Source organism: Artemia sp. Qi Xiang Cuo, chromosome 10 (genome assembly GCF_049724085.1).
Source record: "Artemia sp. Qi Xiang Cuo chromosome 10, ASM4972408v1, whole genome shotgun sequence".
NCBI classification, from domain to species: Eukaryota; Metazoa; Arthropoda; class Branchiopoda; order Anostraca; family Artemiidae; genus Artemia; species Artemia sp. Qi Xiang Cuo.
In genome coordinates, this window is record NC_142803.1 from 26819813 (window position 1) to 26838196 (window position 18384).

Sequence of the window (18384 nt, forward strand, 5' to 3'; positions counted from 1 at the left end):
ATATCACTAGGAGTGGCCATCCTGGGTAACAGCTGTTGCAACAGACTGTTTCTAAACTACATTTGTAAAATCGTGAAGAACGCTGGGCAAGAGCAGCGTCTGGCGCATTATGTATATACAAAACAAAACTTACCAGGGGACCTATTATAAATTGACACGCCAGTCCTATGCTCAAAGCTATAGGTGTTTTCAAAGATTCCGAAATTGGTTTTAAGCTTAAATTGCAGCCTGCCAGGAAAATATGCAAAAGAATAATCACTGCTGATATTATCACAAAAATACGATCAGCTGTACCAACACTATCGAGAACTTCCACTCTTGCAGTTACATTTGAATCAAAACTATCTACTACTATCTCATCCATAATTTCTTGAATATATGCTTCAATATGGCTGACTCCCAGGTCGAGGCCTTGCACTATCAAGTTTTTGTGGTTTTGAGTATTAACATCATTAGCGGTAAAAAACAAAGTCTCATTTAAAAGTTTTACAACTTCATTATGGTCATTTTTGAAGATTACAGTATAGCTAATTGCTTCTGGGATAGTAATTTGGTATGAAGTCAACGATAAAATTGATACATCATAACTTGTTATTTCCTCTCTATAAATTAGCCTTCTTGTTGGATTTATATTGACGAACAATAAACAGTAACAATTGCTGGATAACAGCAGAAATAACAACAAACTCTTCGGAACTTTATCCATTTCTAAAACAAATTTCAAAGAATTATTTAACTGTAATTACTAGTATGAATCATTCGGAACTGACTAGCAATGGAATATGAATTCGCTTTACATATCTTATCTCTAAGGATTTGACGTCATCCATTTTATATCAGCTTGAACTCTTAAGAAATAAGCTTTTGCACAATTTACTAATGCGACTATAAATTAATATGATTGTATTGCTCAACGTTAATTATTTGATAAATCAATCGTTTGTAAAGGCTCAGCTGAAAGTCCTATTTTCTCTTTTTGCACCTGGATTATAGAAGATTATAATCTTCTAAAATTGAGTCTTTATTACCTAATTCAAATTCAAGTTTACTGGAACACTTTCTTGCATTAGAATATACTCAAATATTTGTTTTGTCAACATTTCTGTTAGTGTGGAACTGGAACCAGGAATTGCACTGGATCAATCAGATTGTGATGTGATTGTGATCTGATTGTGGAATTGCACTGGATCAATCAGATTGTGATGTGATTGTGATGTGATTTTGATTTGATTGTGATCAATCAGATCACTAAGATAAAATGCAAAAAAAAAATTAAACAGGATTAACTTAAGGATTTAGGCTACCACTTTTAACTTCAGTATTACAAGGTGAAGCGTTTATTTTGAAGAGTTTACTTTACCTGGACATTGACTATGTGTTGACCTAAATCCTCGGAGAAACAGTCATCCACAATTTCTCATATTTGTGAAATATTTGTGTCATATTTGTGACAACAGCAACGTCATATTGTGACAACAGCAACGTCCTATGTAATGTCATATTTGTGACAACAGCAACAAAAATGGTATTCTACTCGTATTGGTGATAGTTTTTTTTAACTGCGGGGAACTGTTGAAACTTTTCTTACGGGAGTTGAAGATGACTTTTTAGGGGATTGCTCCTGCAGGGAGACGGTTTCAAAAAGCAATTTTTTGTTGGATGAAGCTTCTAGATAAATAGTCCTTCCTGCAAGTACGTAGACATCAATTTTTGCCATTCTAGGGTAGAAAGTAGGCTTCGAGTTTTAGTTGGGTAGAATGTCCGGCTGTCCTATCCCTGAATTTCATAGGGCCTTGTGAATTTCCCTTGTAATAAAAAAGACAAGAAAATAAAGGGAAAAATGCAGGATTGCCTTGCCCCCGGTGAAATAGGGGAAATTCTGCTCGATTGAACCTCGCTCAGCATCGCTATGAAAAGTTTTTTCAACGGAAAGGAGCAACATCAAAACTTAAAACCAACAGAAATATATATTTGGGGGTTGCCCCTCCTCAATACCTCGCTCTTTGTTCAAAAGTTTTTTCTAGAACTTAAAAAAAAATATTATTCTAATTAAATGGCCCTTGTGTTACAGGAGTCGTTTTTAAAGAATTGGGACAAAAAGTCAAACTTTAGTTCATGTAAGGAATAATTTCTGTTCGTTTTAAGTTTTACTGTCGCTCTTTACTTTAATTTTAAAAACTTGTTTTTTAAAATTTAATTTCTAAAAATTTTTCAGTTAATGAAGGTTTGGATTTTGGCTCACTGTACATGAATAATTAAAACGAAATTTACACATTAATTTAACTTTTTTTGGCTAAAGGGCTTTCTGAAAATTTTGATCGGATGATTTTGACAAAAAAAGGTTCTGGGAGAAGGCCTAGTTACCCTCCAGTTTTGTTGGTTACTTAAAAAGGGCACTAGAGCTTTTAATTTTATTTACGAACGTTTTTATTAGTAATAAATATACGAAACTTACGAATTAACTTAGGTAACGAACTTCTATATTCGTATATTTTTTACTAAGTATATGAGGAAGTTCACCCCCTCTTCAGTACCTTGTTCTTTACGCTAAAGTTCAAATTTTGTTCCGATTCTTTAAAAATAACCCCTGAATCACAAAGGGTTTAATTAGAATAAATAGCTCTTATGAAAGTACTAAAAAAAACTTTAGCGTAAAGAGCTAACTATTGACGAGGGCGTGAACCCCCTCATATACGTAATAATTTCTGTTCGTTTTAAGTTTTAATGTTGCTCATTACTTTCAGTTGAAAAAACTCGTTTATTTATTTAATTTCTGATCGTTTTTTAAATAATGCTGGGAAATCCGGCACCCCTTTCATGGAAAAATCCCTTCCTCCATGATAAGCTCCTCCATGGAAAGATCCTACCACGTAAACTTCTCCCCCCCTGACCCCCCCCCCCACCCAAAAAATACCCTCTGAGAATGTCTGTATATTTCCTAATAACCAATACTATGTGTAAACAACGGCCAGATCCCCGTCACCTGGCCATTGCAACCCTTCCCTCGGGGATTGTGGGAATTAAATCATCCTCAAAGATATAGTTATTAGATATTTTTACTATGCTGGACAAAATAGCTATCTCAAAATTTTGATCGGGTGACTTTGGGAAAAAAATTAGCGTGAGAGGGAGCCTACTTGCCATCCAGTTTTTTAGGTCACTTAAAAAGGGCACTAGGACTTTCAATTTCCGTTTAAATGAGCCTTCTTGCGATATTCTAGGACCCCTAGGTTTATACAATCACCCCTGAACAAAAAATATAAATAAACACGCATCCGTGATCTTTTTCTGGCAAAAAATACAAAATTCCACATTTTTGTAGATAGGAGATAGAAACCTCTACAGTAGGATTTTCTGATACGCTGAATCTGACGGTGTGATTTTCATCAAGATTCTATGGCTTTTAGGGGATGTTTCTCCCTTTTTTCTAAAACGGGGCAAATATTCTCAGGCTCGTAACTTTGATGGGTAAGACTAAACTTGATGAAACTTATATATTTGAAATCAGTACGAAAATCTGATTCTTTTGATGTATCTATCGGTATCAAACTTCTGTTTTTTAGAGTTTCGGTTACTATTGAGCCGAGTCGCTCATTACTTACAGTTCGTTATCACGAACTGTTTGATTAAAGTATTGTTCAAGGAACAGAGAATGAGAACATTCTAAACTTGAAATATATCACCAATCAAGCCAAATATTGTCGAAGCAATATTTGATTTATTAGCATGCTTTTCAGTAATGGCTTTATATATTTAACTCCTTTTATGACGACATTATGCTGTTTTAAAACTTTTTTAATGTTTTAATTTATTAAAGTGCCAGAGGAACGAGCTTCGCTCATTGTTTTTTGGAGCATTAATTTTATTTTATGTCTTAGGAACATTAATTTTATTTTATTTTTAGGAGTATTAATTTTATTTTATTTTTTAGGAACATTAAATTTTATTTTTCTTAAGACCATTAGTTTTATTTTTTTTTTAGGAACATTAATTTTATTTTATTTTTAAGTAATATTAATTTATTCCATTTTTTAGGAACATCAATTTTATTTTCCTTGGCACACCCTTCTGTTTATTTATACCGACAAATTATTTTCTTGTATTGACAGTCAAATTAAATCATAATGCGCTTTTTAGGCAATCATCTTCAGCATGTTTTTTTAAACAGCGATTTTAAGGTTTTTATCTTGTATTTCCAGAATATTGCGACATTAGTGTACATTTTTTGTTTACGTGTTATTTTCGTGGGTGATTTAGCTTGATCTTTATTCCAACCCCTAGCCTCTACAAGCCCTGATGTGGTGGCCGATTTTTATTGGAAAGTTTTCTAATTGCTACCCACATTTAATTCTTATAGAATGATGTGTCTAATTTATGTGCACCAATTTTCAATTTCAATTTCAATTTATTCAATGCTTAAATAATTACATAAATAGACTTAAGCGCTAGAAATCCCAAGAAGCATAGCTTGTGGAGGACCTCATTTCAAACACAAAATCCTTACAAAACAGGACAAATCAGGGAAGAAAAAAAAAATACAACAATACCTCAAAAATATAACCACAATACCAGAGAAAAAAAAATAACTGCTACACAATAATCTTATACTTAAAATTTCTTCAAACTGAAAATTTCCTTTAATTTAAATAGATTCCAAACCGTAAATAATAATATTAGACAACGGGGTTCTTATCTTATCTAATATAATAATGAAATAAAACATAAAAGAAAAAGACTAGATAATGCTAAGTGGAAAAAAATAGATAAAGCTAAATAAATCAGCAAACTAAGAAAAAAAAACGAAATTACTTCAAGCCTTAGAGAATATTTTTCTGCAAAGGGAAGAAGAAGTATTTTTGATAAGAGAAAGTTCACTGGGAATAGAGTTCCAAAGAACAATTGCTCTATAAATTGGTGACCTCTGAGCTGCTGAGGATACCCTTTTAGGCAGCCAAAATTGGTGAACAGAGCTCTGAAGCAACACTTACGTGTTGATGCTAGATCAAAGTAGGATAAGATGTTTGGAGGAAGCGAGAAATTGAAAGCTCGATGAGCTAGTTTTAGGTTTTGCTTCTTGATAACCACATCTAAGGCATCTAGACCTGTATCACTGTAAAGATCAGCTGTAGGATAGAGTTGGAGAAGGCAAAAAGTTGCATACACCACTCTATTCTGTGTTGTTCGGAGTTGCCGAAGGGAAGAATAGTTAGTATTGCCCCATACAGTGCAGCAATAACAACGATAAAGAAGGACAAATGCATAGCAAAGAGAAAGTATTACATCAGGAGGAAGAAATTGATTGGCACGATGAAGCATAGACAATTGACGAGAAATTATAGAATGTGTACAGGAAATATGAGTTTTGAAAGAAAGAGAACAATCAAAGTGCACACCAAGAAGCTTAACACAAAAGCACTGGGGAATTATATCAGAACCATAAAAAACAAAGATTGTTGGGAAAGGTTCAGACATGTGGTATGGGGTTCCAAAATGAATAATGCTACTCTTAGAGCTATTCAACAGAATCCTGTTCTGCTCACACCAATCACGCACATGGTTGAGCAGGAGCTGAGCCTTAGCAACAGCAGAGGGCAGATCATTAGAAACCACAAAAAAATTACTATCGTCTGCAAACAAAACAGTGTGGGTATCAAGGTTGGGAGATGGAGGAAGGTCATTAATATAAATAAGAAATAGGAGTGGTCCCGAAACTGAGCCTTGAGGTACCCCTTTGGAAACCGAGGCTAGATCAGTATATTTCCTATCGCAACACACAAACTGTGATCTATTAGACAGGTAAGACCAAGCCTAGCATACTTTGTTTTAAGGCTAATTTTCATGTCAGATTTTTATTTGCTTAAACTGACTCTGTTTAGATTTGTGTACCCCTTTTTTACGATTTCTTACCATCGTACTAAGCAAAAGGCTTCTTTTTAAGTTTCAAGAAAACTTTTTCCCTATTTGTTTCTGACTCATAATTTATGTGTAAATTATGTCTAACTCTTCTTGTGAACACTATTATGTGTAAACTCCTTTTGGGATTTCTTACCATAATACTGTTCAAAAGATTTCTTTTTTTTAATCTCAAGCCGCTTTTTTCCATTTTTGGTCCTAATCTTAGTTTTTTAGATTTGTGTACATCCCTCTTACAATAAGTTTTTTACCATCGTACTGTCCAAAAGGGTTATTTTTTTTAATTTCAAGACGCTTTTTTGCCATGTTGCACTTCTAAGCTAAATTATTAAAGCCAAGATTATATTATTCCTTGACCCAATCATGATTATTCAGGCATTTGAAATCAGCAGAAAAATCCTATTCTTTTGATGTATGTGTTGCTATCAAAATTCCGTTTTTTGGATTTACGGTTTCAGTTCATTACCACGAAGTGTTTGAATTTATTTCTATTAATTTTAGTTTTAAATACCGCTATTTACTTTTCTTTAGGATGTATTGTCGAAATATTTACAAAAAAATTTCCTCTCTTGTGCCTTATGACTAAAATGTTGAATTGCAATTTAAATTTTTGGCAACATTTTAATATTTATTCAACAATTTTTTTCTCAGCGGCTTGAAAACTACAGCCGCAAACCACTAGATCACGGTGACCCTAATGTACAAAAAATTGATTGGGGGCACGGCCCCGACAAAATATGTCAGGGGAAAGGGTCAAATAAATAATTAAAATTAAACGCTTTTCCCGGCCATATGTTCTGACTACTGAAATCATAAGAGTAATCTTCCAAGACTTCCCCCCAGGGTAGAATTCCGAGAGGTGTATCGTATTTTTTTCCCTGATTTATTATAGTTACTTGGATTTATCTGAAAATCGTCACTAGAACAATAGGATATATCTTATGATTATTTTTTTTATAGCTTCGTATGTATATCATTCCTCGCATTAAAATCAGATAGTGAGCGTTGAAGAAGTGTTGTTTTTAACATTTGAAGAAGAAATAAAGTACGAGTATTCAAATAGCAACTAGTGACAATTCTTTTCTGGAAACAAGTGAGGGTCGCTAGGTGAAAAAGGTGCACCTGAAGTTAATATTTTTCCAAAAATATCAGAGAATTTTTCGTTTCATACCAAACAGCTTATCATATAAAGAAACCTGTTTAACAAGGCCATATCCAGGGGAGGGAGGCTACCGGATTTGAATCCATCCCCCCCCACACACACAATTTGTTGTGTGACTAGTATAAAAGTAGCAAAATGCAAATAAACCAATTTTGGATGCCTTTTGTAAAATAATGGCCTTATATATTTGACTCTTTTTATGACGACATTATGCTGTTTTAAAACTTTTTTAATGTTTTAAATTTATTAAAGTGCCAGGGGACCGAGCTTCGTTCAATTTTTTTAGGGGCATAAATTTTATTTTAGTTTTTAGGAACATTAATTTTATTTTATTTTTTAGGAATATTAATTTTATTTTATTGTTTAGGAGCATCAATTTTTATTTTATTTTTTAGAAGCATTAATTTTATTTTATTTCTTGTGAACATTAATTTTATTCTATTTTTTAGGAGCATTATTTTTATTTTATTTCTTAGGAGCATTAATTTCAATTATTTTTTAGGAATATTAATTTTATTTTGTTTTTTAGGAGCATTAATTTTATTTTATTTTTTAGGAACATTAATTTATTCTATTTTTTTGGAGCTTTAATTTTATTTCATTTCTTAGGAATATATAATTTTATTTTTTTAGGATTATTAATTCTATTTTATTCTTAAGTAATTTTTTTTGTCTGCCTTTTGTAAAGTTTTTTTTGTAAGCCCCTGAAAAAATACCCCCCCCCCCCAAAAAAACAAGAAAAATCCTTGATAGACCCTTGGTATTTAATATAAGTAATTGCCGTTAATTTTTCTTTTTTGAATATTTGAAGCAGGGATAAATAGTAATTTTTTAAACATTATTTAGTCGTTTGTACCGAAAATAGCTTAGAGTAACCAGGACAAAAGAATGAGTGTAAAGTTTCTAATTTTCTTGAGAATAAAATATGTTTATCCATCAATTTATCAAAGAAAAGCTTATCAGTATTTTGCATTGATACTGATATTGAAAATTATACTATTGAATCTCTAACATATCTCTTGAAGCTGTTTGACCGATACGGCCGATTTGGAATTTTCAGTTTTCTAAAGACTTTGGAAAGTATGTATGGCTACCACTTGGCTAATCTCAAAAGAATAATTATAAATAATTTGCGGTAAAGCCATCACAGAACATTGTAATTGTGACCGTTTTGAAATTGTTATCTCCATCGTCGTAAAGAAATTTCGAAAATGTCAGATATGCCCTTTTGCTTCTTCCACGAAGATTGACATTGTTAAAAGAAACCGGCAGGTTCATTCAGCCTTTCTTCTAAGTAATAATTCCTGCGCGGACTGACCTTGCATTTCCCTAGACTACGTTGTCAACTGGGAAACGCCTTGTTCCATAGAAATTCCATGGGAATGGCAGTTTTCCATTAAAACTGGAGAAGTGTATCGTGTGATTTCCCTTGCCGGCTTGGAGTTGATTGGGAAATGGATTTCTGTATCTTTATTAGACCGATTTTTTGAATTCTGGATTGAAACTAACTACCCTAATGTTCAGCTTCAATTTTAAGTGAAAGGTATATTATTTATTCTTTGTCTATGGAAGTTTTGCTTTACTAAAATATACATCGAAGCCTGAAAAAATTAGATAAAACTACCATAAATGGAGGTAAAAGGCCGTATCCAGCGGGGAAGGGTTAGGGGGTTTGATCCCCCCTTGAAATGTCTGTCTGAGTCGGAAAACGTGACGAAAATGAATATAAAGACATTTTTATGCGTTCTTTTTAAGTTTTTTTTTACCCCCCCCCCCAAAAAAAAAAAAGAAAAAATTCTGTAACCCCCCCCCCCCCCCCCCGCCCCATCCCAAAAAAACATCTGGATACGATTTTGGGGAGGTACTATCCTAGAAACTAAATTAAGTATTTTTTGCTATAATAAGTTACGATTAACTAAAGTTGCTCAATTAATTCTAGACATTTTTGTACATTGTCTGCAACAATGCATTAGTATATTGCATATGTTCTTTCTGTATCAGTAATCTGAAATTATAACTGATTTTTGACGTTAAAACTAAATCAACCTTGTTGTTATAACTTATAACTATGACCAATTTAATTGAAATCTTGGTTGCCCACTCATATATTTCTAGTTGAAGAAGGGAGGGGGGACAAGGTAATACAATTGTTTTAAAACTGTTTGAAAATAGATTTAAAGCAAAAGTGTACTTCTGAGTAGATTTAAATTTCCCAATTTTTCATTGTCTTCAGAGAAGGGGGCAGGGGAACCTGATTCCCCCTTGTTGACATTCAGATTAAAATTCCGTAAAGTTAATTTTTGATAGGTATATTAAATGTGTTTCTTTTCGTTTGCTTTAATCCATAGATCATCGTTTTGGAAGGGAGAGATTTTCCGGGGAATTGGGGAATAAGTAGTCAGAATAAAATATTTAATAGCTCATTCTGAAGAAGTTTTATTTTTAATAGGTGATTTGTCCCTCGACCATTTTTACCCTACCCCACAATTTTTATCATAGTCAACACAATAGTATTGTACTTAACAAAGAGTGATGTCTGTCTCATTTATGACTAATAAAGAAAAAACAATTCCAATAGAAGCAAAGGGCAACGTTAAAACTTAAGACTAGCAGAAATTATGCCGCATGTTGGAAAGCGGCAAACTTATGAACTCCCTACTCTTTACATTAAATTTTCAAGGTAATAGAAATATTTTTTCATGCTCTCAATAAATTATATGTTAAATTTTAGCACTGAATATAAACTTTTGTTTAAAGGATAATTTACGTTTATTCGAAGTTTTATTTTTCTCTTTCATTGCAGTTGTAAAACTGTTTCTTAATATAATTGTCATACTAACCGTTCATATTGTACGGACTGCACACGTGTTCAGCAACTACGCTGTAATGTGTCCTCAGACACACTGGAAGATTACACATAGCCTTATAGATTATTTTTATTTATTTTTCTTTTTTGGAAAACGTTCTTTGTAGTTAGTCCTTAGAAAAAAGATGTTTTTTATTTATTATTTGTTTGCTTTAAATAAAAGAAAAATCAACAGATTTGAAAATGTAGGTTTAGCAAACAAGTTTTCTTGCACTGACTATGAACTTAGGAATTGTCATACAAAAAATCAATCAGATTCATATTTACTGTATTTTTTATTTTTACTTTAACTTGTGAAAAAGAAATAATCTTTCTTTTGCTTCTGGATATGTTTGCAAACTTTATTAGCTTTGGTGTTGCCAATTAGACGAAAATCCCATGAGAAAATTTCTTGGGAAAAGGGGGATTCCCCAAAAAATCATTATTTTATAGATTAATTCTCAGGAATGAATCTAGGATTCAAAATTTATCCTGGGAAAGTATTACCAGGTTTTTATATCTACCCTTTTCTTACTTTTAGGGCTTATAAGAGTAGTAAGTACATATGGAATTTGCATAAAGCTATAGCAATTACCATGTTATTCTATAGAAGCTCTACACCTTTTCAAAGAGAGTGAGTATCCTCTCACATGGTCTTATGTTCCTTCCATTGTTATTCTATGGGACCTCTACGCGTGATTAAACACGTTATGAAACACGTTATGAAACTATGTGCTATTTGCTTATGTCCCGTTGGTACCATTTCAAACGAGTGGGGAGTCCCATCCTTTTCATAAACTTTTCAAAAAAGATAACATTATGACCGGGGAATTCCCGGGGAACATTCGTTTAAACTCAAAGTTTTTTTTCAATCTGAGTGGGTTTTTTTTTCGAGCTAACCCCAGTTTATTATGCAGCCAATCAGAGAATTGCTAACATATGATTTTCCCTTTGCATAACAATTCGTCATTGAAATTTCGTTGAAAACAATGGATTCGTCAATTGTCAATGTGAGTACAGCTTATTAAATTTTTTAATTTATTTCCAGATAAAAAGCATTTAACAGTAAATTCAAATTTCAGGGGGACTTAGCCCCCCTCGCCCCACCCCCAACAATAAAAAACCCATACAATAGTATATTCGATAGAAAACGCTAAGTAGGTTTTTTTCTATTATGTAAAACAAAAACTCTCTCATCCACTGTTGTGTTACGACCATAATTCCTTACTTTTAGCTATTTCGTTCATAAGAAAAAATACCTCTTTTTCCCAATTATCAGAAAATCTTTTTTCCAGTCTAAAAACCACATGTGTTTATAATTACCGAGAGTCCCTTTTGAAGTCAGAGTTTAAACGTGTCTTATCTGAGTTATGAAAACAAAAGGTTGATGATTAAGACAAGGATTTGTGTAATTCTAAACGCTTTGGCCATTCAAAAAAGCGAGGATTTCTGTTAAATAAATAATTCTTATACATTTTAAAATAGCTTATTTCGTTCCAAAGCTTGGCTTTTTCATAACCAAAGGTTCAAATTTGACCCAGCGAAATGTATTTTCTATAATTTTCTTAAAAGAAACTAGAGTTTACGGTCAAAAACCCTTATTAGCTCAGATTTTATAGGAATAGTTTTATTTTTCGATCCAAAAATAGACTAAAGTTTCAGATTTGAACCAGAGAATTGTATTCTCCATAATTTTCTTACATCTTTGGAAATCATTAACGATAACAAACATGTTATCGACCAGATGAGTTTTTGAAAAGCACATTCAGCATGGCGTGCGCTATTTTTTTTTTTATCATGAACCCTTTAGAGACCAATTTGATAAACTTGGAGAAAGTTCAAATAGAATCGTTAGTGATATTGATATTAGTGCGTAAACTACAAACTGACAAAAAAATATCCAGAACTTTTTTTCTTATAGCCTTGACTTTGAAGACATTTCTTCATCTTAATTGGCTTTAGAAATATCATGCAAAATAAAATTAGTGAAATAATTTAGGTCGTATGATAAATTTAATTAATATTTTTTTTTTAATACAGTAGTTTTTCAGTAAGGACATTCGATATCCTAAAAGTGTTTGATTCAAACTTTTACCTCAGGAATGGGATTGTCTTGAGGGGGGAATTTTCCATAGAATAGGTGGGGGGTATTTTTACGTGAAAACAACTTCAACCGTGCCCAGCCCCCCGCGGTCAGAAATTAAATTATAAAAAAAGTTTCTTCAACTGAAAGTAAGGAGCAGCATCAAAACTTAAAAACGGACAGAAAATAGAGGCTGTTTCCAAAAGATCTAGGATTCATTAACTTTAGTGCTGTCAGTCAAAAGCTATGAGTTTGAGAAAATTGTCTGATTATCGGAAAATGAAGAAACAACTTCCAAAAGTCGACAGGAATGGGATTGTCTAGAGGGGGGAATTTTCCATAGAAGATGTGGAGGGTATTTTTACATGAAAACAACTTCAACCGTGCCCAGCCTCCCGCGATCAGAAATTAAATTATAAAAAAAGTTTCTTCAACTGAAAGTAAGGAGCAACATCAAAACTTAAAAACGGACAGAAAATAGAGGCTGTTTCCAAAAGATTTAGGATTCATTAACTTTAGTGCTGTCAGTCAAAACTATGGGTTTGAGAAAATTGTCTGACTATCGAAAAATGAAGAAACACCTTCCAAAAGTCGAAAGGAATGGGATTGTCTTGAGGGGAGAATTTTCCATAGAAGATGTGGAGGGTATTTTTACGTGAAAACAACTTCACCCGTGCCCAGCCCCCCGCGATCAGAAATTAAATTATAAAAAAAAGTTTCTTCAACTGAAAGTAAAGAGCAACATCAAAACTTAAAAAGACACAGAAAATAGAGGCTGTTTCCAAAAGATTTAGGATTCATTAACTTTAGTGCTGCCAGTCATAAGCTATGGGTTTGAGAAAATTGTCTGATTATCGAAAAATGAAGAAACACCTTCCAAAAGTCGACAGGGAATGGGATTGTCTTGAAGGGGGAATTTTCCATAGAAGAGGTGGAGGGTATTTTTACATGAAAACCACTTCAACCGTGCCCAGTCCCCCGCGATCAGAAATTAAATTATAAAAAAAAAGTTTCTTCAACTGAAAGTAAGGAGCAACGTCAAAACTTAAAAACAGACAGAAAATAGAGGTTGTTTCCAAAAGATTTAGGATTCATTAACTTTAGTGCTGCCAGTCAAAAGCTCTGGGCTTGAAAAAATTGTCTGATTATCGAAAAATGAAGAAACACCTTCCAAAAGTCGACAGGAATGAGATTGTCTTGAGGGTTGAATTTTCCATAGAAGAGGTGGAGGGTATTTTTACATGAAAACAACTTCAACTGTGCCCAGCCCTCCGCGATCAGAAATTAAATTATAAAAAAAGTTTCTTCAACTGAAAGTAAGGAGCAACGTCAAAAATTAAAAACGGACAGAAAATAGAGGTTGTTTCCAAAAGATTTAGGATTCATTAACTTAGTGTTGCCAGTCAAAAGCTATGGGTTTGAGAAAATTGTCTGATTATCGAAAAATGAAGAAACACCTTCCAAAAGTCGACAGGACTGGGATTGTCTTGAGGGGGGAATTTTCCATAGAATAGGTGGGGGGTATTTTTACGTGAAAACAACTTCAACCGTGCCCAGCCCCCCGCGGTCAGAAATTAAATTATAAAAAAAAGTTTCTTCAACTGAAAGTAAGGAGCAACATCAAAACTTAAAAACGGACAGAAAATAGAGGCTGTTTCCAAAAGATTTAGGATTCATTAACTTTAGCGCTGCCAGTCAAAAGCTATGGGTTTGAGAAAATTGTCTGATTATCGAAAAATGAAGAAACACCTTCCAAAAGTCGACAGGAATGGGATTGTCTTGAGGGGGGAATTAGTAATAACAAGAAATGTCTGAAAAGTATTTTTTGGGGGATGGCGCGATGACTTTTCATCGGTCAGAGATGCAACAATGGTACTGTTTTTTAATAGCATGGAAAAGAACGACAATTGAATGCCTCGCTGTTTAAGTTAAGAGCTGAAATCAAGACCAAAGAACGACTATTGAACACAGAGACAACACACACACAGAGACGACACACACACAGAGACGACACACACACACAGATGACACACACACACACAGAGACGAAACACACAGAGACGAAACACACAGAGACGACAAACACACAGAGACGACACACATAGTGACGACACACACAGAGACGAAACACACACACACAGACAACACACACACAGATACAAAACACACAAAGAGACGACACACACACAGAGTCCACTCCCACACAGAGAGGACAAACACACAGAGACTAATCACACACAGAGAGGACAAACACACAGAAACGACACACACACAGACACAAAGAGACTAATCACACACAGAGAGGACAAACACACAGAGACGACAGACACAAAGAGACGAATCACACAAAGAGAGGACAAACACACAGAAACGACACATAGAGACGACACATGCACAGAGACGATACACAAACACACAGAGTCAACACACACAGAGAGACGAGACACACACACAGAAATGACAAATACACATAGAGACGACACACACAAAGAGACGTCACACACACACAGATACGAAACACACATAGAGGCGACACACACATAGAGACAACACACACACACAGAGACAACATCCACACAGAGACGACACACACACACAGAGACGACACACTCAAAGTGAAGACTTACACATAGAGACCACACACATAAAGAGACGAAACACACACAGAGAAGACACACATACAAACACGACACACACACAGATACGACAAGCACACAGTGAGGACTTATACATAGAGAATACACATACACAGAGACGACAAACAAACAGAGACAAAATACAGAGAGAGACGAAACTTAAACAGCGAAGAAAAACATACTCAGATAACACACACACAGAGCTGACATACAAACAGATAGGACGAACGGAAAAATAATATAAACACACACAAACAACACACTCACACACAGAGACGATACAAACTAATAGAAAACACAGCCAGAGAGATTACAGAGACACAGAAACTAAACACACACAGAGACGACACATGCACAGAGACAACACACACACAGAGAGTCCACTCACACACAGAGAGGACAAACACACAGAGACGACAGACACAAAGAGACAAATCACACACAGAGAGGACAAACATACAGAAACGACACATAGAGACGACACATGCACAGAGACGATACACACACACAGAGTCAACACACACAGAGAGACGAGACACACACACAGAAATGACAAACACACATAGAGACGACACACACAAAGAGACGACACACACACAGATACGAAACACACATAGAGACGACACACACACAGAGACAGAACACACGCACAGACGACACCCACACACAGAGACGACACACACACAGAGACGACACAGTCAAAGAGACGACTTACACATAGAGACGACACACGCACAGAGACGACAAGCACACAGAAACGACACACAGCACACACACACACACCCAGAGACGACACACACATAGAGACAACAGAGACACAGAGACGACACACACACAGAGACGACAACACATAGAGAGACGACACGCACACAGAGACGAGAAACACACAGAGACAACACACACACAGATACGAAACACCCACAGAGACGACACATGCACAGAGACCACACACACACAGTGAGGACACACACAAAGAGATGACAGACAAACGGAGACGAATCACACACAGAGGGGACAAACACACACAGAAATGACACATAGAGACGACACGTACACAGAGACGATACATACACACACAGAGTCAACTCACACAGAGAGACGAAACATGGCGTATCTGATGAAATAATTTAGGTCGTATGATCAATTTAATTTTTGTTTTTTAATACAGTAGTTTTTTTTAGTAAGGACACTCAAGACAACACGCACACAGAGAGAACACACACACACACAGATACGAAACAGACACAGAGACGACACACACACAGAGACGACAAACTCAAAGTGACGACTTACACATAGAGACGACACACACACACAGAGAGACGACAAACACACAGAGATAACACACACACAAAGAGACGACACACACACACATACACACACACAGAAACGAAACACACAATAAGATGACACACGCACGGAGTTTCTGACCGTTTAAGTTTTGATGTTAGTGTTGTCAGTCAAAAGCTATGAGCTTGAGAAAAGAGCTTGAGAAAATTACCTGATTATCGAAAAATGGGAAACACCCTCCAAAAGTCGACAGGAATGCCCCCTCCGGCGCGCCGGAGGAGTTGCATTCCTGTCGACTTTGGAGGTGTTTCCCCATTTTTCGATAATCAGACAATTTTCTCAAGCTCTTTTCTCAAGCTCATAGCTTTTGACTGACAACACTAACATCAAAACTTAAACGGTCAGAAACTCCGTGCATGTGTCATCTCTTTGTGTGTTTCGTATCTGTGTGTGCGTGTGTGTGTGTGTGTGTGTGTCTCTTGTGTGTGTGTTGTCTCTGTGTGTTTATCTTCTCTCTGTGTTTGTGTCGTCTCTCTATGTGTCTCGTCTCTGTGTGTTTTTTGTCTCTCTCTCTCTGTGTGTGTGTGTGTGTGTGTGTTTGTGTGTGTGTGTGTGTGTGTGTGTGTGTGTGTGTGTGTGTGTGTGTGTGTGTGTGTGTGTGTGTGTGTGTGTGTGTGTGTGTGTGTGTGTGTGTGTGTGTGTGTGTGTGTGTGTGTGTGTGTGTGTGTGTGTGTGTGTGTGTGTGTGTGTGTGTGTGTGTGTGTGTGTGTGTGTGTGTGTGTGTGTGTGTGTGTGTGTGTGTGTGTGTGTGTGTGTGTGTGTGTGTGTGTGTGTGTGTGTGTGTGTGTGTGTGTGTGTGTGTGTGTGTGTGTGTGTGTGTGTGTGTGTGTGTGTGTGTGTGTGTGTGTGTGTGTGTGTGTGTGTGTGTGTGTGTGTGTGTGTGTGTGTGTGTGTGTGTGTGTGTGTGTGTGTGTGTGTGTGTGTGTGTGTGTGTGTGTGTGTGTGTGTGTGTGTGTGTGTGTGTGTGTGTGTGTGTGTGTGTGTGTGTGTGTGTGTGTGTGTGTGTGTGTGTGTGTGTGTGTGTGTGTGTGTGTGTGTGTGTGTGTGTGTGTGTGTGTGTGTGTGTGTGTGTGTGTGTGTGTGTGTGTGTGTGTGTGTGTGTGTGTGTGTGTGTGTGTGTGTGTGTGTGTGTGTGTGTGTGTGTGTGTGTGTGTGTGTGTGTGTGTGTGTGTGTGTGTGTGTGTGTGTGTGTGTGTGTGTGTGTGTGTGTGTGTGTGTGTGTGTGTGTGTGTGTGTGTGTGTGTGTGTGTGTGTGTGTGTGTGTGTGTGTGTGTGTGTGTGTGTGTGTGTGTGTGTGTGTGTGTGTGTGTGTGTGTGTGTGTGTGTGTGTGTGTGTGTGTGTGTGTGTGTGTGTGTGTGTGTGTGTGTGTGTGTGTGTGTGTGTGTGTGTGTGTGTGTGTGTGTGTGTGTGTGTGTGTGTGTGTGTGTGTGTGTGTGTGTGTGTGTGTGTGTGTGTGTGTGTGTGTGTGTGTGTGTGTGTGTGTGTGTGTGTGTGTGTGTGTGTGTGTGTGTGTGTGTGTGTGTGTGTGTGTGTGTGTGTGTGTGTGTGTGTGTGTGTGTGTGTGTGTGTGTGTGTGTGTGTGTGTGTGTGTGTGTGTGTGTGTGTGTGTGTGTGTGTGTGTGTGTGTGTGTGTGTGTGTGTGTGTGTGTGTGTGTGTGTGTGTGTGTGTATGTGTGTGTGTATGTATGTGTGTGTGTCTATCTATGTGTGTGTGTGTGAGAGTGTGTGTGTGTGAGAGTGTGAGTGAGTGTGTGTGAGAGATAGAGTGAGAGTGTGAGTGTGTGTGTGAGTGTGTGTGTGTGTGTGTGTCGTCTCTATGTGTAAGTCGTCACTTTGAGTATGTCGTCTCTGTGTGTGTGTCGTCTCTTTGTTTGTTTCGTATCTGTGTGTGTGTGTGTGTTCTCTCTGTGTGCGTGTTGTCTTGTGTTTCCTTACTAAAAAAAAAACTACTGTATTAAAAAAAAAAAAAATTAAATTGATAATACGACATAAATTATTTCATCATATACCCCATGTCACGTCTCTCTTTTTGTGTTGACTCTGTGGGTGTGTGTATCGTCTCTCTGCAAGTGTAGTCTCTATGTGTAGTTTATGTGCGTTTGTCCTCTCTGTGTGTTATTCGTCTCTTTGTGTCTGTCGTCTCTGTGTGTTTGTCCTCTCTGTGTGTGAGTGGACTCTGTGTGTGTGTGTCGTCTCTGTGCATGTGTCGTCTCTGTGTGTGTTTAATCTGTGTTTGCGTGGCTTCTCTGTGTGTTGTTCGTCTCTGGTTGTGTGTCGTATCTCTTTTTGTTGTCGTCTCTGTGTGTGTGTGTCGTATCTGTTTGGACGTTTTCTATATGTGTGTGTCTTGTCTGTGTGTGGTGGTGAGCGCTCCTGTGTCGTTTCTGTGTGCTT

The 18384-nt window shown here is 36.2% G+C and overlaps 1 protein-coding gene across 1 annotated transcript in view; it reads right to left on the reverse strand.

The window, feature by feature from the left end:
* LOC148947625 (sodium-dependent organic anion transporter-like) overlaps positions 1 to 731 on the reverse strand; it is a 41949-nt gene extending 41218 nt beyond the window's left edge. The window contains exon 1 of the mRNA XM_089096175.1: positions 134 to 731. Within this exon, the coding sequence (XP_088952301.1) occupies positions 134 to 706 (573 nt within the window). The 5' untranslated portion in view covers positions 707 to 731. The remainder of the gene's footprint in view (positions 1 to 133) is intronic.
* Positions 732 to 18384: the final 17653 nt, after the last annotated feature.